Genomic DNA, 26,289 nt, shown 5'->3' with positions numbered 1-26,289 from the left:
TGCTTAAAATCCCATGTATGAACAAAGTTGTTATTTCATACAGTTGACTTTCACATTTACAGGCTTCACTTTTGTGGAGCAGTGTTTAAGGCATTATATTGCCATATTGAAGTTTTGCCAGCAGCGTTGAAATTGTGTATTATTGTTGGGTCATTCCCAAATGCTTCACTCAGTCCTGAGCCACTTTGCAGCAATGCGAGGTTAAAATGTCAACACTCACTGGATAGTATTTCTGAAGCTTGTTTGAGATATATATGTAATTTTTTTTTTTTTTAACAGGGCTTCTGCTAAGGCTAAATTCTTTGGGGTCCTAGGGACCCCTTCTTCAGATTTTGAAGGGGTCCCTGATCTTCGCCCAAATTTGAAGGGGACCCCATTGACGAAAATTGAAGGGGTCCTCCGAACTTTTAATGCGTACTGTACGCAATTTTTTGCGTAAGCAGAAGCCCTGTCTAACAAGAGGACAAGGCTGTAGGTTAAGATATTTAGTTCATGATTATGGTATTTGTTTTCGAAGCTTGGTTATCAAGACACAACACAGGAACTGAAAATTAGTGATATTGTATGATGGTCTGGGAACTGATAAGTTTTGACGAAGAATATAAGTGAAAGAAAGAAATATGCGCAATGATTATATATATACAACAATTAGTTGCATCTAGGTCCGAACCTTGGGCAACTGCCTCCGCAAGTCATTTTTGGGTCTTAATATTTCATAGCAACATAACAATAATCCGCAGTCTACAAATGTAATTCCAAGTACATATAATAATCCACTGTACATATATATTCCACACACGTATGTCCCACACAACTTACCATGTCTCCTCAGACGGATCTCCGCTCCCCACTCCACAGATTCAGAAAGGAAGGACAAATACAAGACCTCCGAAAAGGAAATTTCACCTTTTCCACCAGAAAACATACTCTAGATAATCTGTGTTTCTCAAAAACTGTCTCAATACCTGTTTAGTTCACAAACAGTTTACGGATTAAGTTTACAAATATAACATGCAGGTGTAACATGGATGTATGTAACAAATTTACTTTTGCTTTATAAATGAAAAAGAGTCAGCTGCAATCTCAGTGAACTGTACTAATCCACTGTTGTGCTTTCATTGTAACATTAATCTATAAATGTATAAATAGAATTTATAATTGAATAACTTAAATAGAAAATTTTGTAATTATAATCTATATTAACTGTGTAAAAGCTATTACTGTAAAACTTAATCTATAACTGTTCTATGAGCAATGGTAATGGAAGCGATCGTCTGCTACTGTCTCACAGAAACGACTCGTTAATGTTTTCAGAAATAGCGAGATGATCAAGTATTACAAATCTCGTATTTACTAACAGGAAAAAATTTCAAATGTAAAACTCAGATGAAGACGAGCCTTAAATAATAACACACTTGTGCTTTTTCTTCCTCTTAAACGCTGAGCATTTCTGCTCTTCTTCTAAAGGAGAACGTGCTCCAGACGATGGAGATGGTGAAGGATCGTTAGAAACACCCATGTTTGGTGGAGATGAAGATGATTGCGGTGTTGTTGATGAAAGGGACACAACAGACTGGGCGCGTCGCACGGGAAAGGGCAAGCAGCAACCTGGTGACACAGGGGTAGGTGTCACTTTAGGCGATTTATTCGGGGTTTGAACTGTCGAAGAGTAACTTTGGACAGCAGTCTTTGAGACAGAAGGAGGTGGAGATGTCACAGCCATGGTCGCCACTGGCGGTGGTGATGACGTTGGCTGTGGCACGGGAAGGGGCAAGCAGAAACCTGGTGACACTGGTGTCACGGCACGTGGTGCTGAAGGAGCAAACGGATTAGCTGTAGGTGCAGGGGTAGGTGTCACTTTAGGCGATTTATTCGGGGTTTGAACTGACGAAGAGTAACTTTGGACAGCAGTCTTTGAGACAGAAGGAGGTGGAGATGTCACAGTCATGGTCGCCACTGGCGGTGGTGATGACGTTGGTGGGCGGAGCTGTGGCTGTCGTCTGCTGTGAAACATCTGTGTACTGGGTCAGATACTCCGGGTAGCTCTGAGCCAGGTCAAAGATGACAGAAGGAGGTGGAGATGTCACAGTCATGGTCGCCACTGGCAGTGGTGATGACGTTGGTGGGCGGAGCTGTGGCTGTGGTCTGCTGTCTGAACATCTGTGTACTGGATGAGATACTCCGGGTAGCTCTGTGCCAGGTCAAAGATGACGAAGATGGTGGGGTTGGACACATTATTCACGCACGAATCGTACAGCTTCAGCCGGTCACGCTCTGGTGGCTTAGTGTAAGAAGGATTACCCAGCGTGTACTGCCCAACCAGGATCCTTCCCAGAAACATGAACCTCAGGGGTCGCCTGTAACTGTGGTGTGAACACGTGTGTAGCTGTGACTGAACTTGGCTCTGGTGGAGAAGTAAGCTCCCTTGCCCCATCGAGCTCCCACATTTTCTCCAGACCTGCGGAAAGTCGAAACTGTTGGAACAGATGCCCCTGGCCGCCTGAAGTGTCGGGTTCCGTGAAACAACTGGCGCTCCTCCACCTCTTCTGGCCTTTGACCTCGAGGGGTTATGGCCCGTCTTGCACTGAAGGCAAATTGTTAAAAATCAGCTTTTAAATGTAAAAGACAGTGCAGTGAGCCCTCAACTACACTGAGACTGAATGAGACACCGGTAATTATTAACAAATGGAGATCTAGTGTAGTATGCAACGCGGACACGACAACGCCTATCCCACATACACAAACACGTCACATCTCACACTTACAAACAAGTCTACCTGCAATATTTATCCCACAGCCCCGGGTTCTGTACCCGGAATATGTGTACGGTCTTGTGCATTCTTCTGTTCATCGTCGAGAAAAATTGTCGTGGACGGCGGTGTACTCCGATACGGATGCTGGCAGCTCAACGAGCTCAAAGTCCTGGAAGCGGTCAATGGCAGACCAGTGGTCTGGCACCTGATGCAGCACTGACTCAGGGACCTCAGACAACAACAGCGACGACCTGCGACACAGTAAATCTTACTGTGAGCGACTACGACACAGTGGGCTGTAGAATGTCCACTACAAAATGGTTAGAGGGAGAGAAAGAGTTTAAAATGAATCAAAATATCGACTACAATAATTAACGAATATTTAATTTAAACACTAAACAATTACGTTTTCAAGAGTCTTGTTATTAATTCTAAATCTCACAATATTATGTAGCATACGTGTCATTAGGGATTATCTAAGAATCAACAATAAGATAAAAATAAAATGAAAAGATTAACAGCAATATCTTAATAATTATACCAAGGCTGTAAGAGAAGTAAGGACGTTAAAGTCGTGTAAGCTAAGAAGGGCAAAGAAATAAGATGCTCATTATCTTCTTACACATCATTTCTCAGTCATATGCATTCAGGAAGGAGACATCTACCCCAAACAATAACGCGGAGGCAAGCTCAATGCGCTTTACAAAATGTTAATGGCAACATTATATATATATGTATCTACACAAAGTTGAATACTCATATTATTGTTTATAACTTTTTAAATAGCTATAAGCATCGACATTTAGAATCTGTAAAAAACTCACATTGTTGGCGTCTTGGATGTAGCCGCCATAAAACAGGTCTTCGGATGACACAAGTTGTTCGATGTGTGTCGAGGTTGGTTTGAACTATCGGGGAGCTTTGAGTGTTGACCATCAGGCGTAAATCTCCAAACTCAAAATAATACTTCTGCTGTCCCTTCAATACTTCTCTTCCAGAGTGTACTGCAAGGTTCCCTGTCATTTCACGCACGCGTGCGCGCGCACACACATACACACTCGCTCCAGTTAATACTAGAGAAATGGCAAAGCATGTTGTCCTATAATATAGCTTATAAAGAAGAGGAGTAAACAGATAATTAAGAGAAAATCATTGCCAATGGAACCCTTTTTTCTAATAAAGAAAATACTTAAATTAATCCTGGTGAAACTAAAACTTGTCTAGGGAAAAAGACAATGACATACCGGGTAGAAGGGGGTGTAGTTGCCTTCATGTTCTTGCCGATACCACACCCACTGAGTGTAGAAGCTTGAGAGGAGTTCCTGGTGTTGCAGTCACATATGATGGCGTCGACAGTCGCCTGAGCTTAACTGACTGGCGTACTCCGACTTTGGCTGACATGGCACTGGAAGTCCACATTCTGTACTCCAGGTATATTAAACTTCGGACCAGGGGAAGGCAAGAATATTAGTTAATAATTAAACACATTTTGCTCATCTAAGTAAAAATTCTTTAGTGTGTTATACTGGAAGTACCCACAAACTCCTACATTCACTCACCCAAACACATATATGTACTAAGCACTAACGTGTGTATACACTCACCAGAACAAACACTTGCATACACAAGCTAACACAAACGTATGTATATACACAAATACACAAACTAGCGCATGTATACACTCACAAAACATATGTATACTTACATAAACACATGTACGCACTCACAAAAAGAAACATTAAATTACCGATATTCTAACAGTATAGATACAAAAAAGCAATTACTTACAGAACACATGCTTAAAGACACAATATCCCAAGTCCTACAGTATGTTAGTCCGTCTGCCTTTGTAGAGAAGTTATGTTGCCAGCTGTAAACAAAGCTTTGTCTATCTTCTCCCCACATTATAAATGTTTTACCTGAAATGACCTAACATCGTCAAGGCAACAGAAACTTTCTCGAAGTCTGTGTTCACACTTGAATGGACTCTGCGCCATTGTCCATCCTCCTGATTCCTAGTCAGCCACAGGTAAGGGAGGCGATCAGGACTGTGGTAGTGTGGACAGTTCGGAGTTTTGGGACACATACCTCTCCAGGTGTATATTTCACACAGGTATTCATACTCGCCAGGATCAGTATCTGTACAAATAACATCCTGGCATTAATTGTATGGTTTAACTGCGTCAATTCATACGAATAAGTTAAAACTTGGATGCCGACTGTCAGCTTAGCATCATTTCTTCCCCTTAAAGACCCACTGAATCTGTTAGGGGTAGTTAAGTCCATTTATGTTATTTATAAAAATATATCTTCTATCAATTAGAAAATAATTTAAATAGAATTATATAAGAAAGACGCTGACCTTTGACACCAATAGATTTCGTGCGGTGCCGGGTATATTCGTTTTTTCCTGACTGACGAATGTCCAGCTGTTGGTGTACAGCTGGGACATGGTAGATGCTCTGGGTGTTCTCTTTTGCTGACAATGACAAGTTTCCGCAGGACTTGTTCTTGCCAAGTGTCCATTCCAAAAGCCTTCAACACATACGAGTTGTGTTCTCCCGAATTCTTTATTGTGTGGCCAAACCTACAGCCGTCTCCACGTGCACACTGATTTAAGATATTCTTTGAACAAACGTGGAGGTCCGGACACTCATTCAGCTGACAGCCTGATTCGTTATATTTCACGCAGACGACAGGATGACTACACAGAATGATCTTACAAATCTCCTTGTCTGAAAACTGCTGAAAGTTCAGATCCGAGCATATCTTGGCATTTGGCCATGAGGAAAAATCATGATTTAAATGGCATCTGGTCCTGCTACAGGTGTCAGTTAGGAGATCTCTGCAGATGTGAAAGAACTTGCAAAACTGATTGTCACACATGGAACCACCAGGGTTGTTGTATCTCAAGCACACCCTGGCGCGTCTGTTGTGAACAGAAACAAACTTCACATCACCATCACTTTCATGCAAGAGGAATCGGTCACTGTTGTCCTCCAGCCACTCAATGATGTCTACTCTCTTAAGTCCCTGCAGAGTTCACCTCTTGGTCAAGAATGTGTTAAATTTAGCTCTCCCGCCTAAATCCTTCAACAGAAACATGAAGACACTAAGGATGTAATCTTCTGTGTCTATTGATGATAGTGAGGATGTTGATGATTCTGCTTTAGCACCACTAAAGACACTTAACGAAGATGTTGCTGGTGTCATTTGGGATCGTGGCTGATGTCAGTGTTGGAGATATTTGTTACTAGGACGCGCCTTTTCAATTCTTCATCATTCAAATCTTCCACATAAAATGTCTCCAGAATCCACTGATTGTGTTCAGTCGTTCGAAAAGAATGTCCAAAATTACAACGGGCTCCTGCTGTACATTTCTGTAGGATGAATCGAGAGCAGACGTGAAGGTCTGGACAGTCATCGTCATCACAGCCTCCCGTGTTGTAGTTCACACACACAACTGGATGGCTGCGAAATATGATGGTGCGGATTTGTTCGGCTGAAAACGATGACAGACCCAGGTTGTCAGACACATTCCAGTTGGCCTCGTTCTCGAGGTCGTGCCCAAACAAACATCTGGAACCATATACGCAGTTACCAGTGATGAAGAACTTGCAGATGTGGAATTTGAAACAGTCCTTTAACGCACGTGTCCCATCCTCGCTTTCGGTATCCACAGCAGATAATAGCATCCTCCCAGGCGACTGAAACATATTTCACCTGCTCATACTTTTCAAAGACCAAGAACCTGTTGCTGTCGTAGAGCCTATCTAAAACACGAGCGATTCCACCCTTCACGAGGTATTCTTGATACAGCCTTCTCTTGAATTGTCCAAACTTGGCTCTTCCATCAAACTCTTCAAGCAGCAACTGAATGACTTTCATTGTCCAGCCATTGACCGCCATTTTCTGCTTTCGTTTGCTCTGTTTGTTTATTTGTAAAGAAGAAAAAAAAAAAAGGACACTTTAGTCATAAGCCTGTTTGACTGTAATCAAGTGGAATTCACAGTAAATAAAATTGAAAAGGTAGAAAAATGTTCACTTAAAAAAAATAGGATGCATATCAGATTTGACATGTCTATTGCTGTTAATTGTGAGATTAAGAGCTTTGAGAATAATCACCATGAAAAGCAGCATGTCGATGGTGGTAAAAACAGGGCCTAGCATGTGGAATATAATATACAATACATAGAAAATAAAGTAATTGGTCGCCTTAAATAAAATTGTTTCCACTAAAAAAAGAATTTTCTATTAGCTTGGGAATGATACTACTTTTACTGATACTGCCACTACAAAACATTTGCTTATTCTTGGCATTTATACAAAAAATTAGTTTAGGGCTGAATATAGAGCAAGCGAAATTAGTTTAAGATTAATAATTAAATGAAATAATAACCAACACCAGCAGCAGCATCGAGGAACTCTAGCTCCCTCCCCCTCTTTCCCCATTTTGTCTCTTCCGTCTCCCTCCCAAGTATAAAATCGCCTTCTTCAACCACCACCACCACCACACCACCACCACCACCACCACCACCACCACACACCACACCACCACCAAAAAAAACCACCACCACCACCAACAAACAACCACCAACAACATCTAACAACCACCAACAAGAAACAACCACCAGTTAACAACCAACCAACCAATCAACCAACCACCCACCACCCACCACAACCACCACCACCACTACCACCATAAAACAAACTAAACAAACACAACCGCGACCACAACAACACACTTTCTGGTGAGACTGCGACCTGACGGTTAGTGAGCGTGGATTCATATAAGAAAGCTGTGTTTGAGGTTCTGCTGATCTTCACTGCTGATCTTCACCTCTCTTCACTAGTCTTTGTTGATTAAAGTAAAGAGCGCCTTCAGTAAGGCGAGTTATTAAACTGACATTGGACTCCCCCGTATGCTACTGAGTTGTGAAACTTATCTCGATGATATCATGGGTCCAGCAAAGCTTCTCCCAAGTCACACCACAGCCACTGTTCGACAGAGTAACATCTTCGCGAGGTCTTTTGAAAGGTCTACAGAAGTGTAAAACATCTTTTCGAATAACTGGGTGATGTTAAAAAGAGTGAGATTAGGATGTAGGTGTCTTCACTTCTGTTTTCAAGGCTACAGCAAATGATCTCGAGAGACCTGCGTCAGGGTTAGGGTTACAATATGCTGAGCTCAACTCAAACATTTGAAAAACAAAGAAAGATGAGCACTCCTGAAGACCATTAGTGTTCATTGTAGACATTATATCTCGACCACAGTAGCAAGCAACAATAAAACATGATGCCTCATCCGGTTTAAAATAAAACGGTGTGCGGTGACCCGTGCCTTATGACTACTACCCGTTATAACTTTCCTAGGCTGGTGACAAAAGCTCATTCTCTCATTTCTCACAGCTGAGAAAATTGTCGTTACCTTACACCGAGAGTAAGAGCGTTGATTTAGAGGTTTGTCGGAGCTTGTCAGTCAATAACCAGGAAGACATTTTACGCTAGGGCTCCCTGTCATATGACATAACCCGGGTTCGTGCACATCTGGTGGTGGCCTCCGACTATCAGTGTTACCTCAACTACGGCATGAGTCACTGGGACGGGTACCGAGTAACTTCGAGGGCCTTGTACTAGTCTAAGGAAACTCCTAGAGGTCTGCCCGCCTTTACAGCTTGTTCGAGTCCGTACAACTCTCTCCTCTTGCTTTAAAAAAAATTATATAATGCACAGGTATAATATCCTTGGTCAATATATCAACACCTACCTTTCTAAAGAAGCAACAGGCCATTGTTCGTTTATTACTTTACCCATGGTGTCATCATCATCGGAATTTTAATCTTCATCTTGGTAGTCATCGATGTTGTTTTTCACTGCTATCGTCGGGGGCAATGTGTGTGTGTGTGTGCGCGCGCGCTCGTGTGTGCGTGAGCATGAGAGAGAGAATGGGTGAGTGAGTGAGAAATTTATGTTTGTGTTCACACCCCTGTCTATATATAAGCAAACAAACAAAGCAGCAGTAATGAAAAGCGATGATAAATTCACCTTTCAATTTATAATTTCTTGAAGCTTGGGCAACTGTAAGAAAGGTGTGTGAAAATTAATGTTAATATTAGTGTTAAGATCAGTCCTAAAGAAATACTCTTACTCACCTTCTGTTCAGTGAATGTTAACACCAGCCACCCGGGGCTCAGAAGCTTCAGGTAAGAGCTCAGTCGACAGCACAGCCGAAAGTTGCCAGATCCTGGTTGTCACTCGTGCAGTTAGCGACACCCTTGCTGTGCACGTTTGCTTTGTGCCGTAACACAGGACACACCCACCCTTCATGTGCACTATATCTGTTACTGCTACTTACTTAACCATGAACAGATATCATTCAAAGAAACTCTTCCACATCACCATTGTTTCCAGGAATAGATAAGCTGCACTCTACATCAGCCCTTTAATTTTCCTATGTTTTGAACGTAAACTTTACCTATACCCCTCGCTGAATACTAGTTCGAATCGTTTGAAATTACAGATCACTTTGCAAAGGTGTGTCCAACAACTTATCTCGCAGTGGCTGAGAGTGGTTCGAATTGAGGAAAGAAAAGCACATATAAAAATAAAAATATGCTCTTCCAAAACCAATATATAATTATTATTACTATATTGACGCCATATACAATTTTACAATATATATATATATGAAAAGCCTTGAAATTTGCATGAAAAGTTAGCAAGTTGTCGATAAATACATAAATACAGATATGTTTTCAGAGAAGCTTTGAATGTAGCCTTGTAGTCCGAGTGGCGAATGTGATGTGGAAGTGAGTTCCACTGCTCAGCAGCACAGAGGGAGGACGTCCATTGTCCGTGTGTAGCTGTCTTTGTGGGAGGGAGGATCGAATGCAGGAGGGGAAGGTGGAGAGGTAGCACTAGAAAGCTCGGCACAGCACTTAGGTGGTCCAGATGCTAAAAGTTATAGAAAAAGACAAGACATTCCGCCGAATATTCCATTACGCAAATTGAACCGTTACAGTCCGATAGCTTTTATCAGGTCATAGTCAGGCTTGGTGTGGTCTGTAAGTGGGAGGGCACTTGGAAAAAATCCCGAGTGGATAAGTTTGCCATTGCTTTTGTGTGGAAGGAAGGAATGTCACAAAGAATCGTTCTTTACGGATCTTTTGACATTGTCGCTGAACATGGACATGGACAAAGGTCCATCTGAATTAAAGTGTTGTTCAATTTACTTAGTTAAGCTATTAAAATAATACTCAAGCTAATAACCTGAGCATGTTGACTATGTGCATAGACGCCACATTAAAACCGATTCAAACTGCCAGATAAACTAATCAAAGGGACATAAGACACACAAAAAATGGTTTCGCTTGTTATCTCCCATTCTTCAGTGTTTTGTTTGTTACCTGATCCGCACTGAAAAATTGTTTTCTGAAGATATATATATAATCAATTCTTTAAAAGAAGATAGAAGAAATCAATGTTTACTCCCTTACTGAAATTGTTTATTTCAATAGGTCTGTTTTTGTTTTCTTTAGCAAGATAACTCCTACGCCACGGAGACAGTGCTCGCGGTCTTCACTAATCTAAGCGGAGGGTTCGCTTAGCGCAGAAGTGTCAAGGTCGCTGACGTCACGCTTCCGAAGGCTCTCGAAGTTTAAAAAAAAATCAGCGGCTAGACTGAAAGACTATGAAAACTGTTCATGTCTCAAAAAAGTTATTTTTAGATTTCGTTTCTGCTACTCCAGTGTTATGGCGCTACAAAGTTGAATTACATCCCTAAAATTTAAAAAGTACACATATGATCTCTTTTTTATTCAGCAAATTCAAACACTTTTAAGTCAAGATTATGTTTGTGAAAGATCGAGAGCTCCCAGAATGCAATTGTACGAATTCGCGTGAGTCGTCTGCTACACAGTCTAGAAACAGAATCACAGGAAATAATTTCTATGAACAAGAAAACCGGTGAGACTTGAATTGTCCATTACAAAGAAAATCTTGCTATTTAAAATTTTACTTTAACTAATCGAAATTTAAGAATACGGTGACGTGACGGCGATTCCACCTACTTTTCGTGCTCGCGATACATCCATCTTTCCGGTCCCATGTACTTCTCTGTTTATTCTTATGCTTATGTTTACTGTCCAGTGCAGGCAAAGCTCCGGATTTCTCGGGAACGTACAATCACTAGTAGTCCATTCTCGTGGCATTAGATGTTTTATGACAGCAGAATCTTTTATTACAGAGAAATTCAGTGATCGTGATCAAACACTGCTCTCGGCCTGTACCATACTTCATCAATCACTGCGCATGTGCGAGATTCTGCGAGACGCAAAGCAGCAGACGAACGCTTCGGGGCGAAACGGCCGGCATTTTACAATTATGCAAGCGTGTTTAGTTGGAGGTATGAAAACTTGGGACAACAATTATTTCAAGAGTGTGTATACTTTCGAAGGCATAACGATATTTCAGTATTTAAGGCAGTCTGTAAACCGAGTCCGTAGATCTTTCAAGACAGATGTAAAAGATATATGTACATTACTGCAATACATAAATACGGGCAAAGTAAATTATACAAAGCAATGACAGATTCAAAGATTGTGCAGTATACTCATGAGCAAGACAAGTTATGCTGGCTGGTGATGTTCAAACTAGTCACATAAGACAAAGCACTAAATAATGAATGCCCAAGTGTGCGGAGTAAAGTAAATTATTCAAGTCAGCAACAGAATCAGTACCATGTGTTAAAAAGTGCATGGCGAAAAATGAAAAAATGGCACCAACATGGGGATAATCTCTTTTTCCAGTCTTTCAAACTGTTAAGAACATGATTAGTATGAGCACATTGCAAAAAACAACCTCCATTGACATCATGTACCAATTACAAAGCAGTAGCACACAAACATAATTTTATTATTTTACAAGTGGATCAAAGCAGCAGTATATCAATCTAGTGTTTTGTTTTTACTACAAGAAACTATAATTTAATGTAAATAAAAATGAATGTCTACCTAAAGAAAAGGGAAAGCAAAGAATTCACTGACGCGGTTAAACGTGACGATGAGCTAGGAAGAACAAAGCAAAACAACAACCAAAAAGGAAATCCCTCTATTTTTTATTTTTTTCTCTTCACATTAGTCATTAGTCTCCTATCACATCGGCAACAACATGCACAAACCAAACTGAGTAAGCTGGCAGAGGAGACTGGCTTAAAGGTCAACAGAAAGAAGACCACAGTAATTAGAATCAACAACAAACAGGAACTCCCAATCCAACTTCAGGGAGAGAATATCCTGGAAACAAAGCTTTACGTGTCTCGGGAGCATTGTCAACAAGGACGGTTGAGCGGAGGATGACATCAAAAGCCGCATCAACAAGGCCAGGTATGCTTTCAACAGCCTACTCCTCATCTGGAACTCCCGAGCATTATTTTTCAGCAGTAAGACCCGCATCTTTAACACCAGTGTGAAGTCAGTCCTAGTATATAGTTCGTATCTATATCTGAAACCTGGAGAGTGACAAACACCATCAACAAAGCTCCAGATCTTTACAAAACGATGACTATGCCACAATCTGGAATATGACCTGACAAGATTTCCAACACCAGCCTGTGGAAAAGAACCAGCCAAAATGCCGCTAGCCAAGACATAAAAAGCACAAATGAGGCTGGATAGAACACGCACTGCGCAAACCAGCTGAAACCATTGTCAAGTATGCACTTAACTGGAACCCTCAGAGGAAGAGAATCGTTGGGAGACCAAAGCAGACTTGGAAAAGAACAATAAAAAGCGAGGCAGACGACGTCGCAACCACAGTTACATTAACTGTGTGAATATAATTTAAAACGATTTCTGTATAACTATAATCCCAAACTGAAAAATTATACTCTATACCTGCATAGAAAATAAGGTCGTAAAAACAATCGTCTTCTACTGTCTCACAGAAGGAATTATGAATTATTCTAGAAATAGCACAATGTTAATATGTTAAAATGCCCGTATTTACTAACAGTTAGGAAAAGATTTCCAGCGTAAAACTGGGCCTGTGGTTTTACGTGGATATTTTTTCTCCCTCTCACTAAAGCCTCAAGAAATAACACACTTTTTCTTCCGCTTAAGCATTGAACTTTTCTCCTGTTCTGCTACAGGAGAACTTGAACCAGGCGACAAAGATGAAACCCGCATGTCTGGTGACGATGGGGATGACTGATGTGTTGATGAAAGTGACAAGACAGACTGCGTCACGGCACGTGGTACTAAAGGTGCTGACGGATTGGCTGTAGGTCTAGGAGGAGATGGCGCTGTGCGCGATTTGATCTGGAATTGAGCTGCAGAAGAGTAACTCTGGACCCTAGTCGCTAAGACAGAAGTAGGTGGAGAAGTCACAGTCTTGGTCGCCCCTAGTGGTGGTGATGACGTTGGTGGGCGGAGCTGTGGCTGTGGTCTGCTGTCTGACACATCTGTGTACTGGATCAGATACTCCGGGTAGCTCTGTGCCAGGTCGAAGATGACAAAGATGGCGGGGTTGGACACATCGTTCACGCATGAATCGTACAGTTTCAGCCGGTCACGCTCTGGTGGCTTAGTGTAAGAAGGATGACCCAGAGTGTACTGCCCCACCAGGATCCTTCCCAGAAACATGAACCTCAGGGAGTCGCCTGTGAGTGTGGTGTGAGCACGTGTGTAGCTGTGACTGAACTTGGCTGTGGTGGAGAAGTAAGCTCCCTTGCCCCATCGAGCTCCGACATTTTCTCCAGACCTGCGGAAGTCGAAACTGTTGGCGCAGATGCCCCTGGCCGCCTGAAGTGTCGGGGTTCCGTGAAACAACTGACGCTCCTCCACCTCTTTTGGTGCCTGCCCTTTAGGAGTCATTGCCCGTCTTGCACTGAATAGAAAAAAGTGTACAACAATAAGGTAGGTTCAAGGAACCCTCACGTGCACGTACATGAGGAGGTAAACGCAAAATAAAGTCCCACGTTTACTCTCTCTCTCTCACGCTCTTTTTCCCTCACACGAACGCTCACGCGCTCACACAGACCTGCAGTATTTATCCCAAAGCCCAGGGTTCTGTACACGAAACATGTGCATAATCTCGTGCTGTCTGGCTTTCATTGTCGAGAAAAACTGTCGCTGCACGGCAGCGTACTCTGGACTAGCTGAGTCCAGCTCCACGAGTTCGAAGTCCTGGAAGTGGTCCACGACAGACCAGTGTTCAGGCACATGGTGCAGGACTGACGTTGGGGCCTCGCCTAGGAGCAACAACGACCTGCAACATCCGGGGCAACAGTGTGAGCTTATTTCTCCCAGCCGCCCGCGATCTTCAGGACGCGTTACAAGCTTGAAGGGTAACCTTTACCTCTGAATCAACCTCACGAAATGCCAAGAAAGTGTGCCCACTTGTCTCTAGTCATACCTTTGTATTTACCCACCTTGTCGCTAGGATTTCCTAGATTTTAGACAATGATTAATACACTGCAGGATACTTTAATAAGCTATCCTTTGTTGACAATGAATCATGCACGAAGATTAATTTTTGTCTTACTCTGCAGCATTACCTTTGCCTTGATCTCTATTTTTAATTTGCTTGACAAAGAAATCGAATCGAGGAAAAGTCTTATAACAGAAATCACATTACACATCAAGCATCATGAATGAAAGTCAGCAGTTTAAATATCTTGAAACCTCACATTTGTGGATAGTTAGCTTTAGCAGTGACTGTAAAAAGAGGACGCCGAACAATCCGTGTGGCTCGCTGTGTGTCGCGGTTTGTTTGCATCATCGGCGACCTATCAGTCTCTACCATCAGGCGAAGCTCGTCAAACTCGAAGTAGTACTTGTGCTGTCCCTTGAGGTACTTCTCCTCCAGAGTGTACTGCAGCGCCCCCTGTTATTCACATGTCGCCTTTACTTTAACCACGTATATAAAGATGTATCTTTACACATACATGTGCACATGTGTATGTGAGTGTGTGCTCGGTAAATGCATGGTTTACTATGCAATTGATTTTGCCAACAACCATACATAAAAATTAGATTTCAGAGCTCACAAAATCACAAAATATACCTCCATCGCATTCTGTTAAAAACTAGCGTGTACACATCAATACTACAGTACAGTTCGCTACGTTTTGAAAATAGAAAATATACAAAAGGAATGTAAATTGAGTATCGAAGCGGAGAATATTCTCCCATACAAATGGAAATAAAATACACACTGGGTAAAACGGGGTATACACGCCATAGCTCTCTCTCCGATACCACAACCACTGGGTGTAGAAGCTGAGGGGTGTGTCTGGTGCTGCCGACACGTACGATGGTGTTGAGAGACGGGCGAGAGGTAAGGACTGTTTCGAGCCTTGGAGTCGGGCACGCATAGCCTCGAAGTCTATGGACACATCTTGTGTTCCAAGCTTTCCAAGTGATTTCCAAAACAGAAACAATAGTAATAATAACCTGTGATAAAGGCTTCTACTCAAGTATGATCTCAATAAATTTCATATGTTAAAGTATGCAACCACATTTAATATTTTGTTTTGAGTCAAATCTTAAAATGACTGCATTGGCGTCCATAGGCTAGGCTCCCTCTAGATCAGTTGTTCTCAAAGTATTTCGGACCGCGGACCACTTTACTTAAGTAAAAAATATGGCGCACCACCAAGTCCTAAAAATCACTCTGTACTATGAATTTCAAATTTAAATTGCCGCATTTGTTTCATTACAATTCAAAACTAAATGTCCTTTTGTGACAGTAGTATAGTAATAAGTTGACATAAAACTACGTATACCTCGTTATTTGTAATTAAAATGTTAATGCGAGGAATGCATCACTTTAAACATCACTTTGCTGACATATGACGACTGTCAGCCGCGGACCACCTGACTTATGCCCACGGACCACTAGTGGTCCGCGGACCACACTTTGAGAACCACTGCTCTAGATATCTAACACTGACCGACACAGGTGATTAAGGATTGATCGATTGACTTATTTTACCAGTAATGATTGAAAATCACGGAGGTCACAATAACTGGTCTCCAGCTGGTCACTGTAAGGGGAGCAGATGCTATGCCAACCATCGCTCATTTGAATCAGCCACAGGTATGGCAGACGATCAGGGTTGTGATAATATGGACAGTCCAAACCACGGGAACATGGTTTTCTCCAAACAAACGCTTCACAGATGAATGTAAACTTGCTGGGATTGACAGCTGTAGACAAATATTTTCTCTCGTCTGCGAAAGCTTTTCAGTATCTGTGCTATTTTGAAAAAACAGCTACCTTTACCAAAATCAAAACACTAGCTGATACGAGTTTTGATGTACGATATTCACAGACAAAGCATTACGTTTACCTTCTTAAGAAGATGCTTTGGTTCTCGTACCATAAAACCTTCAAATTACACTGTAGTCGTTAGCATTATCAACAACATCAGTCTAAACGTTAGCATTGAGATAGCACAAAGAGAACTCACCAGATACTAAGTTTGACAACACTGGTCCTAGGTCGATTTTCTCTGCCTCATCCACGGCAACGCCTCGTATTGACACAGGTGAACCTTTAGCTTTCGTTGAACTTTCCTCTGGACAACCTTCTGGTACTGATGTTGCAGCAGCGATGGCACCTAGCGGCAGTTCCTTCGCCATACTGTATTGAGCTCCTTCCACACTTTCGTCTGGCTTTTTTTTGATTATCACAATTTTGCGCAACATGGTCTCTTGCCACGAGACCATTTGAAGCGCCTGTAAAACATATGTATTGTGTCTTCCTGAATCCCTTATTTGGTGCCCAAAGTGGCAGCCATCACCTCTGGTACACAGGTTTAAAATATTCTTTGAACAAACATGGAGGTCGGGACAATCATTATTGTGACAGCCTGATGTGTTGTAATTTACACAGACGACGGGATTGCTGCTGAGAATGAGCTCGCAGACCTCACTGTCCGTAAAGGTCGTGAGGTTCAAATCCCTACACAATTCTGAATTTGGCCAGCAAGTGAAAGTATGAGTGAGACAACACTTGGCACTGTTGACACAATCACCAGTGAGAAAACCTCTACAAACGTGAAAGTACTTACAAGATGGGTTGTTGCAAATTAAAGTTCCAGGCTGGGAGTAATAGAAGCATATCCTGGCAAATTTCATGTGAACGGCAACATACTTGATATCGTCATTTGTTTTGTACAGGAAGAATCGGTCACTGTAGTTATGAAACCAGTCAATGATGTCTGCTTTCCCTAACCGCTGGAGCAAAGACCCTCTTTCAGACAAGAATGTAGGAAACTTAGTTCGCCCAGCAAAGCGCTTCAGAATAAAGCTGAAGACACTGAAAACGTACTCTTCTGTCTCTTCTTCTGGTAGAGACTGAGCATCAAGTATGAGAGGACTTGGCGACGATGTTGATGACGTCACTTCTGGTTGTGGCATGACCTCTATGTCGGTGACCCCATGAGACATATTTGTCACCAAGATACATTCTATTAACTGCTTGTTTGTCAAGTTGCTCAGATTAAATGTGTTAAGAACCCACTGGTTGTGTCTCGTCGATAGAAATGAATGTCCCAATATGCATTTGTTTCCAGCTGTACATTTCTCAAGCAGGAAGGCAGAGCAGACATGAAGGTCTGGACAGTCATCGTCATCACAGCCTCTGGTGTTGTACTTCTCGCACACGGCTGGATGGCTGCGGAATAGAATGGTGCGGATTTCTTTGGCGGAAAAGGAAGACAGGCCGAGACTTTCACTTGCCCTCTTGTTGGCCCGGGTTGAAAGGTTGTGACCAAAAGAGCAAGCAGAGCCAGTTGTACAGACACCACTGATGAAGAATTTGCACACGTGAAATTTGTCACAGTTTTCTTTGATACAAGTTTCCGATGTGGGGCTCCTCTGATCACTACAAATGCTCGCACCGTCACAGAAGACGGAAACATATTTTATGAATTTATCATGTCTAAAAGCCAGTAGCTTTCTGCTGCTTTTGAGCTTCTTGAAAATATTATTCTTTCCTTGGTTGCTTATGAGCTGCCTTTGGTACATCATAGTGCTCAGTTTGTTAAACTTGGCTCTCCCATCGAACTGCCTTAGCAGCAGCTTTGCCACTTTTGTCTCCCATTGATCATCAGTGACACCCGCCATCTTGATTTTCAGTCTGCAGTCTCCTCACCGATTGTGTTGAATTGTGTTTTATCGTCTTTCTGTAAAGAAAAAAAATTTCTGTTAATATGAGAGATAACTTTATCTTGTGTAAGTGTAGTGGAAGGAAATGCCATGTTATGTTATTCAGTCATTTCCGCGGATTTATTAAAAACGGAAAAGTTATGACATGCTATACGCTTTCACATGATGACACACATAAAATACACGAGTACAAATACTGAAACACATGACCCTAGGTTTCTTTACAGTGCCTCAGTTCGTAGGGATGACAATGCTTAATTTTTTGCTTTCAAGCAGTTGCTAAAATACAGATTATGAAACCAATTTCTCATTTTTGATAAGGTTCATTTGTTTCCATGTACAATTGTTGGCCTTTTATTTACGGAAAGCAAACGACCTCTTATAAAATGAAGTATTTACATATAAGATTACTTAGTAAAAAGTTTAACTGAGACATAGTGTTTGTATAAATATGTAAAGGAAATGCAAAGCAAGCAAAACACAGCAGCTTTTATGCTGTAGATACAGACACCACCCTACTTACGAACATTCGGACATACGAGCAGACGCAGTAAAGTTAAAATTATTTCTTGCAATACTTCCACATGTCCGAATGTCCAGTTGCACGTCTTCTTCTGCCTTGCGACAACCCACATGAAGCAGTGTCTTCAACATCTACACACCAACGGCCCCTACCTCACAGTGTCAATCTGGTAACACGCTCCTTGGTGTTGTATTTGAGATACCTGGATATTCTCTCAGTGCGAGGTCCCGCAAGAGATACGCATGCGCAGACAATGTGTCGAGATTATCTTGTTCATAGTGAAACATGCCACCGTTCGAGATGAGGTCACATGTGCTACGACAGTACGTTATGCCAAAATAATGACTTACGAACAGTTCATGTAACGAATTTTTTTTGGTGTGGAACATAACTCGTTGGTTAGTTGGGTGGCTTGTGTATATTCTGGCCAATTTTTATTGATTGCGCTCATTTCATATCCTGCTTTTTTCGCCTATTATCTTTTTTTTCTCGAAGTCATTTAAATAGTGGTTCATTCTGTATTATCTCGTCAAAGTCTTACGCAAAAAGGTATCATGAAATAAAGGTTATACACAAATAAGAAAAATAAAATTCTATTAAAGATTCCCTTGTTACTGGTCAGCTTGTTGTGAAGGATATATACACTGGTCAACAAAGTTTTATAAAAGTCATGCTACTGAAATCAAATTAGTCATTTCTTATCAATTTTTATGTGCTCAACACGAATATGAAATTCAAAAGGCAAAATTGGTTCTAATTTTTTGTAATCTGCAATAATTATTGCTTACACCATGAAATGCATGCCGATAGTAGTTGACCTCTGGTTACCTCCAGGGTTCGCTACATTGTCTCCCAGGGGCTGGAACCAATAGCCAGCGCCCACGACACCCACGTGACGCCACGGCGCGTGAAGGCTTTCCGCGCAAAAACTGCGGACAGGGTTGGGAGGGGCAATGTAAAGCTAACTGCTATTGGAAGAACAAACAGCAAACTGAGAACTCATGCATACGATGCCTGACGTGATATGGCTATGACGTCAGGCGTTGCTACAGTCAGAGAAAAAAGGCCTTGACCTTTCCCCGCGAACCGTATAAAAATAGCCTGGAATATGACGTCAAACAATTAACGGACCTAATAACATATGAAATGCTTCAGAGGTGTCCTTCTAAAACTAAACTTCATATCCTTGAACTCTTTAATGAAATTCTAGATCAAAGTTCATTCCCAGCTTTATGGAAAACGGCCACGGTGGTCCCAATCCTGAAACCTGGTAAAGAAAAGACATCACCTGCTAATTACAGGCCTATAGCACTTACCTCCCACTTAGGTAAGACTTTTGAAACAATTATTAAATCGAGACTTAACTACTTCTGTGAAAAGAATAGCATACTCCCCCCGGAACAGTGTGGTTTTAGGAATAACCATAGCACAATGGATCATATAACAGCGCTACAACAGGATATACTCAACACCCATACTGAAAAGAGAGTGAACCTATGTGGAGTGTTCCTGGACATTGAGCGGGCCTATGACATGCTCTGGCATGAAGGGCTGATCCATAAACTCTACCACATGGGCACACCAAATAAAATTGTCCATTTAATCAGCTCCTTTCTATCGCACAGGAAAATCTCAGTCAGAGTGGTCGGTCAGATGTCCAAAGAGGTACTACTTGATAACGGAGTGCCTCAGGGGAGTGTTCTCAGTCCATTGCTTTTTAACATTATGCTTGCTGACCTTCCCAAATGTGTCAAGTATGTAAGTGTCAAACAGTTTGCTGATGACACCTCCCTCCTGGGAAAAGTGGAAATACGCAAAACCCGTAACCCGAAAGTCTCTAAATACCTAGGTATTGCTGAGATTCAAGAGGACCTCAATGAAGTTGCAAACTGGTTAAAATACAAGGGCTTTCGGTTATCTCTTCCTAAGACGCAGGCAATAATATTTAAAAAGCCGAATCAAACGACTGATTATCCCAAGCTCATGCTTCACCACACAATCATTGATTATAGCTCCCAGGTAAAATTCTTAGGAGTTATATTCTCGGATAAGTCAAACTGGTCCCCTTATGTAGACCACATAACAAAATCTGCTAAAAATGGCATAAACCTCATGAGAGTAGTGAGCGGTAACAGCTGGGGCACCCACCCAAAGTCACTGCTTAACTTATATCAAGCTCATGTCATGTCAAAACTACTCTACGCGGCTCCCCTTTTTGTACATTTGAAATCTAACCATCTAGCGAAACTCCAGTCAGTTCAGGCTAGGGCACTAAAAGTAGTGTTGGGTGTCCCTTCGTATACACCAAACTTGTCTGTATTAGCAGAGACAGGGCAAAAACCAATGGAGTTGATTATCAAGGAGAGAGCTGCCACCTACTACTACAAAACGCAATGTCTCCTTCCAGACCATCCAGTGCGGCGGGTCCACTCTCAACCACACAGACACAGAACAGGTCGTCCTACCCCTCAACCAACTCTACAGCATCATGTCCAGCAGTTAGAAAGAACCAAAGGAGCACAGATCAACATAACGGCTCCCTACCCACTAACTGACTTGGCAACTCCTCCCTGGTTGTTTCCACAACCGATTATAGACACTGGTCTCTCTCAATTTAACAAAGAGGAACAACAACATCTCATCATCTCCGAGATCAGACTCAGACTGGATACCATCTACAGAGATTATGTACAAATATACACAGATGGCTCCCACAACCCAGAGACATTCGAGTCTGGTCTAGGAGTCTACAGTCCTGATTTCATTAGCCTTTCTCTCAAACTACCAAATCACACCTCCATTTTCACTGCTGAAATGACTGCCATACGGACAGCCCTCGAGACTGTCCACCATGCAATGGGAACCATCACCAATCATCATTTCTTAGTACTCTCAGACTCTCTTTCTTCGCTCCAGGCTATTCAAAACTTATCGTCTGGAAGACTAGACATTGTTTTTGGTATATTGTCCACCATAAACAAAATCACTGCTGGATGTGGTGCAGTCAGGTTCCTTTGGGTTCCCTCCCATATTGGGTTAAAAGGGAATGAGGAAGCTGACAAATTGGCTAAATTGGCTGTTACTCCACCCATTACACGAAACATTAGTACCCTAAACATCTCTCTTTCACCTGAGGAGAGGAGAGTGGCTTTAATGCCAGCGATACAATCACGGTGGTTTGAGATGTACAAGCTTTCGGGTAAAGGTAATAGGAGGTTGCTAGCTGATTGCCCCAGCCATACACTGATCTATTTTGGTGCCAATCGATTTAGTCAATCAAAGATAGCCAGAATGAGGCTTGGCGGGGAGTATTTCACTACATGTCGATTACAACCTCTTACATGCACATGTGGGGTTCGGCTCACCACTTCCCATGTGCTCTTGGAGTGTCCTGAACTTAAAGATGATCGAGTTGTCCTGAGTCAGATCTTACATAATCACGGGCTATCCTTAAACTTTATCACCTGTCTTAACCCACCTAAAGATATATGGCACACCGTACTGTCATTGGTGGTGTCAATGGTGGCTCACCATCCGTGTGGTAAATTTCTTTAAACAGGTTTCAATAGGTTAGGCTAAGTGTAATGAGGGTCACTTTGAGTGAGTGTTTCGTGGTATGATTGTATGGGATTAGGCTACCTACCTGGTGATTGTTTATTGGAACTGGGGCTCAGCCCATTGTTTTGACAGAGTGATTGGATGATTCGTTTGTGTACTTGATAGCCTAAGTAGTAGACATATGGCAACAACTCTGTGACGCTGCTCCACCTCTGCGACCCTGGCAGACCTCTGGACCATCATATGCAAATTTAACTTGGTTCATATAACCTGAGCTTGCTGGCTACGTGGTCGGCATCTTCCCTCCCTTCCTTCTCCCCTTTTCTTTCTGTTTCTCACCCTCCATTTCCCTCACCCTCTTTCATCTCTACCCTCTCCCTCCTTTCCCTCTCCCTCACAGTGCGAAATCGCCCTCGGGGGGAAGCACTTTCCCATCTAAACAACCTACCTACCTACCGTAGAACAAACAGAAAACTGAGAACTCATGCAGACGATGCCTGACGTAATATGGCTATGACGTCAGGCGTTGCTACAGTCAGAGAAAAAAGGCCTTGACCTTTCCCCGCGAACCGTATAAAAATAGCCTGGAATATGACGTCAAACGTCGTCTGCTATAAGCGGTATTTTTAATGCCGGTGCGTCCCCAGCGCCGAGAGAAAGGCCGGCACAGAAACATGTCTGACACGTGACAAACCATACCACAGTTGTCAGGAAAGAAATTCAGATGGGAATGTGGATCTTTAGAGACATATTGCAGCCATGTTTCTGATATTGCATCAGCATGTCTTCTGCTAAGTTCCTAGTTGTTTTCTGCCCTAACATTCCCGAGCAAATTTGTAGGCACAAGGCTTTGTTCTTGGATAAGTCCAAATCACGAACTAGGTCATTTAGTTCTTCCTATGTTATTATTTGTCAGGTTGATGATGCACCACAGAGAAAATCTGAATCACTGCATGCTGACTGACCAGGAGAAGAACAGGTCAACTCACCCTCGTCCTTTACAGATGAATAAAGACAATACTCTGCTGGAGGTTCTGGAATAGAGAGTCCCTGACCATGTGGAACTGGTCTCAATGTAGACATAGTGTTGGAGTAGACGATTTCCGACTTATTTTGTTTGTTATTTCGCCAGAAAGAGAAGGACCCAATCACAATGGCGCTTTCCACAGATGACGTCACGATCTAGCCGCGCAAGGGCTTCTGGGAATGCAAAGCGGACATGTATTCCCCGCATGTACTACACCAGCGTTTGCAGCGAATGCGTTGCTGCGCAGTTTTTTGTTTAAAAAACAAAACGTGAACGTGTAAAAATGCGGTTTTGATTTTTTTATTTTTCTCTTTGTTTACTATGAAGCAGAACAGTACTTGTAACCTATAATATTAATTACTATATACAGATTTATTTACAATACCTTTCTGTCATATGTCCCTGAATGTATTGATAGGCTGACCATCAGTTTAACACCAAAAATTCTTTTCAGTCTGTTTTTGGTAAAAATACTCCCACATTTCTATCTTTGACCAATCTATGTGGTACATTAGCATTTCACTTGCTTTTAAATACATAAGCTACTCTGAAAATTTACCAAACAGCATCCAAGAAAAACCATTTGGGAGGCAACACAACTGAGGCTTAGCGGGATAGTTCTACTGAGAAGCATGAACTTTTTCAGTCTTTCATTAAAGCGTTCTACATGAATTCTTGCCTTGGTTACCCTCCTTGTATCCATCTGTTCTGCAGACAGGCTAGCTCGCTTACCTAGAAATGCAGGGATTTTTATAGAAGCTGGTCTCGACAAAAGCAAATGCTATACATGTACTTTAAACCCTTTGTCCACAAGCAAAACATCTTGTTCAATGTGTTGTAGAATGCCACATTTCTCAAATATATCAATAAAACATGCAGCACCTTTAGGGGCGACTGCAATCAGTTCTTTTATTGTGGTATGGTGCTTGTAAGAGGAATACACATTGCCTTGCTGCCCATAATCCTGGGTGTCTGACAAAAGAATTGTGTGCGGTCTACAGAGTATCTGACATTTTTAAACTGTCTAAACACTCTTGGCAAAGATGTTTAAACTATATCTTTTGTTGGCAATATAGGGACATTCATAGACTTGAAGTGTAGGAACATAAACTGATCAAAATTTGCTCTCAAACGATTCAGATGTGTCAAACATGTAGACAATCATTTTCGGTGAAAGTCCTTTTCGCAGCCTCAGAAGTCGCTAATACTGGTTCGTCGCTCTCAGATGTTGGGCCTTTTCTACCACGAAAATGCAGAGAGCAGATATATGTGTTCCTGGTTATTTTCTCCACATTTTGGAAATCAGATCGCCCACATAAAAACTGCCGGCGCTTTGCTTTCTCAGTCTTTAACTTGCCGTTGTCTTTCCCACTGGGTCATTTTGTCACTGGTCTTACCAGGCTTTGGAAATGGAATAAAAAACGTCCCCTCCGGTAACCGCTCTGGATATCTGGAGTCCGATTTACATAAACCTCAACAGCAGTGCTTGGTTCCTCCTGTTTTCAGCATTGTTTCAGAGATTAATTTAAAAAAATGTCGCTCTTTGTCAGTCGCCGTAGCGTAAACAGAAAGAACAACGCGCAGTGTTTGGCCGCAAAGCAGTCCCATGATGCTCTGCTGCGTGACGTCACAATCTATTTTTAGTAACCCGAGAAAGCGCTATTAACAGTTATTTGTGTGGTTGCTTGGCTCTCTCCACATCACGGGGACTGGAAACGGCTTGTCATGGTCGCCAATCTTGTATCGGAAGTAAAGATGATATACACCGTGTAATGAATGAGGTTAGTCGGCGTTTGTCAGTCGATAAGCAGGAACACATTTTTCGCTATGGCTCCCTGTCATATGATATGACCTGGAGAGTGGGTTCGTACACAGATGTTGGCGATTGCCGACTATCAGTGTTACTTCAGCTATTTCATAAGTCACAGGGACGGGTACTGAGTAACTTCGAGGGCCCTGTACTAGTCTAGGAAGCTCCGAGAAGTCTGCCCGCCTTTACATGTTGTTTGAGGTGGCGGTGGTGGTGATAGTGTAACAGGCCATTGCTGATTTAGTACTTTACCGATCGTGTCATCATTGTCGGAGTTTTAATCTTTATCTTGGTCGCCTTTGATCCTTTTTTTTTTCACTGCTTCCGTCGGGGTCAATGTGTGTGTGTGTGCGCGCGCAAAAGGGTGAGTGAGAAATTTATGCGCATGTTTGTGTACCCACCCCTGTCTATATATATATGAGCGAACAAATAGAAGCAGCAGTAATGGAAAGCGATGATAAATTCACCTTCCGATTCAATTTATAATTCCTTGAAGCTTGGGCAACTGTAAGAAAGTGTGTTAAAATTAATGTTAAGATTAGTGTTGAGATCAGTCCTAAAGAAATACGCTTACCTTGTGTTCAGTGAATGTTTCCACCAGCCACCCAGGGCTTTAGTTTCAGATAAGAAATCAGTCGACAGCAAAACCAAAAGTTGCCAGATCCTGGTTGTCACACGTGCAGTTAGGATTAGTGTTAGGTGCCGTAACACATGACACACCAACCCTTCATATGCAAAATGTCTGTTACTGCTACTTACTGTTCATCGCATACATTGCTATTTAACCATGGACAGATATCATTCAAAGAAACTCTTCCACGTCACCATTTTGTTTCCAGGAATAGATAAGCTGCACGCGACACAACACCCCAGCCTGCAAGACCAGCGGGCATTCCATCGGCCCCGATAGGGAAGTGAGATGAGCAGTAGGGAAGAGAGCATGACCTCTTGGCGGTGATACTGACCTCGCGCGCTCACGCAGAAAAAAAAAAGAGCTTGTTTCGTGCTTGACTTCGCGTTTCCTTGTCGCACGCAGTCTCCCTCCCTCCGTCCTACACAACTTTCCCGCTTAAAACTGCTAGATCAGGGTCAAACTGGTCCTTTTCGCTTCGACCGGTGCACAAAAAGCGTTGTTTGGATTTTGTCCTTTTCGAAGTGAAAATTTAAACCAGCGATCTCAGAAGTGAGTGCATGAAAGTTGAGTGAAAGATTCTATAAGACAACTGTTACGACAGTGAATACAGTCAACAATAATTTGTGATCGTTAAAAGATATTGTTCTCCTAAATTTTGCGTAATATTTCACTTTTTCTTAACAGTGCCTGTACTTTGCCTTCACCCATCGTATACTTCCCCTTACGCTCGCTTTTGCATGACGCTGTGTTGCGCATCCTTCAGGATATCGCATTAAGAACCCTAGCAGCATCGGAAACCATAAGCTCAAGG

The 26,289-nt window shown here is 42.2% G+C and overlaps 1 protein-coding gene and 1 long non-coding RNA gene across 8 annotated transcripts; both read right to left on the bottom strand.

Moving 5' to 3' along the window:
• Positions 1–1,754: 1,754 nt before the first annotated feature.
• On the bottom strand, positions 1,755–26,289 carry LOC112556847 (poly [ADP-ribose] polymerase 12-like). 6 transcript variants are annotated; one of them, XM_025226238.1, is made up of 8 exons: positions 25,419–26,289; positions 16,225–17,943; positions 15,747–15,961; positions 14,968–15,162; positions 14,440–14,636; positions 13,791–14,018; positions 13,146–13,637; positions 1,755–2,094 (listed from the first exon to the last, which is right to left on the bottom strand). In XM_025226238.1, the coding sequence occupies exons 2-8, from the start codon at positions 17,882–17,884 to the stop codon at positions 1,869–1,871; spliced, it is 3,213 nt and encodes a 1,070-aa protein (XP_025082023.1). In that variant the 5' UTR covers positions 17,885–17,943; positions 25,419–26,289; the 3' UTR covers positions 1,755–1,868. The 6 variants fall into 6 exon arrangements, with proteins under 6 accessions (XP_025082023.1, XP_025082017.1, XP_025082022.1 ...); XM_025226232.1 differs by lacking the exon at positions 1,755–2,094 and having other exon boundaries at positions 11,648–13,637; XM_025226237.1 differs by lacking the exons at positions 1,755–2,094; positions 25,419–26,289 and adding an exon at positions 22,997–23,016 and having other exon boundaries at positions 11,648–13,637.
• On the bottom strand, positions 3,582–10,837 carry LOC112556860. Of its 2 annotated transcripts, XR_003097839.1 has the most exons (6): positions 10,823–10,837; positions 8,906–9,315; positions 5,116–6,680; positions 4,542–4,892; positions 3,998–4,194; positions 3,582–3,769 (listed from the first exon to the last, which is right to left on the bottom strand). It is a non-coding gene; the product is annotated as an uncharacterized LOC112556860 (long non-coding RNA). The 2 variants fall into 2 exon arrangements; XR_003097838.1 differs by having other exon boundaries at positions 3,998–4,892.

Source organism: Pomacea canaliculata, linkage group LG2 (genome assembly GCF_003073045.1).
Source record: "Pomacea canaliculata isolate SZHN2017 linkage group LG2, ASM307304v1, whole genome shotgun sequence".
Lineage (NCBI taxonomy): Eukaryota > Metazoa > Mollusca > Gastropoda > Architaenioglossa > Ampullariidae > Pomacea > Pomacea canaliculata.
This window is presented reverse-complemented; position numbering and strand designations above follow the sequence as displayed.

Coding starts and splice junctions, on each gene's coding strand:
- LOC112556847 (XM_025226232.1), bottom strand. CDS start 17,884: ATGGCGGGTGTCACTGATGATCAATGGGAGACAAAAGTGGCAAAGCTG. Junction 15,962..16,224: donor GTTGTCAAACTTAGTATCTG/GTGAGTTCTCTT, acceptor ATTTGTCTACAG/CTGTCAATCCCAGCAAGTTT. Junction 14,019..14,439: donor AAAGCTAACTATCCACAAAT/GTGAGGTTTCAA, acceptor CGGATGTTGCAG/GTCGTTGTTGCTCCTAGGCG.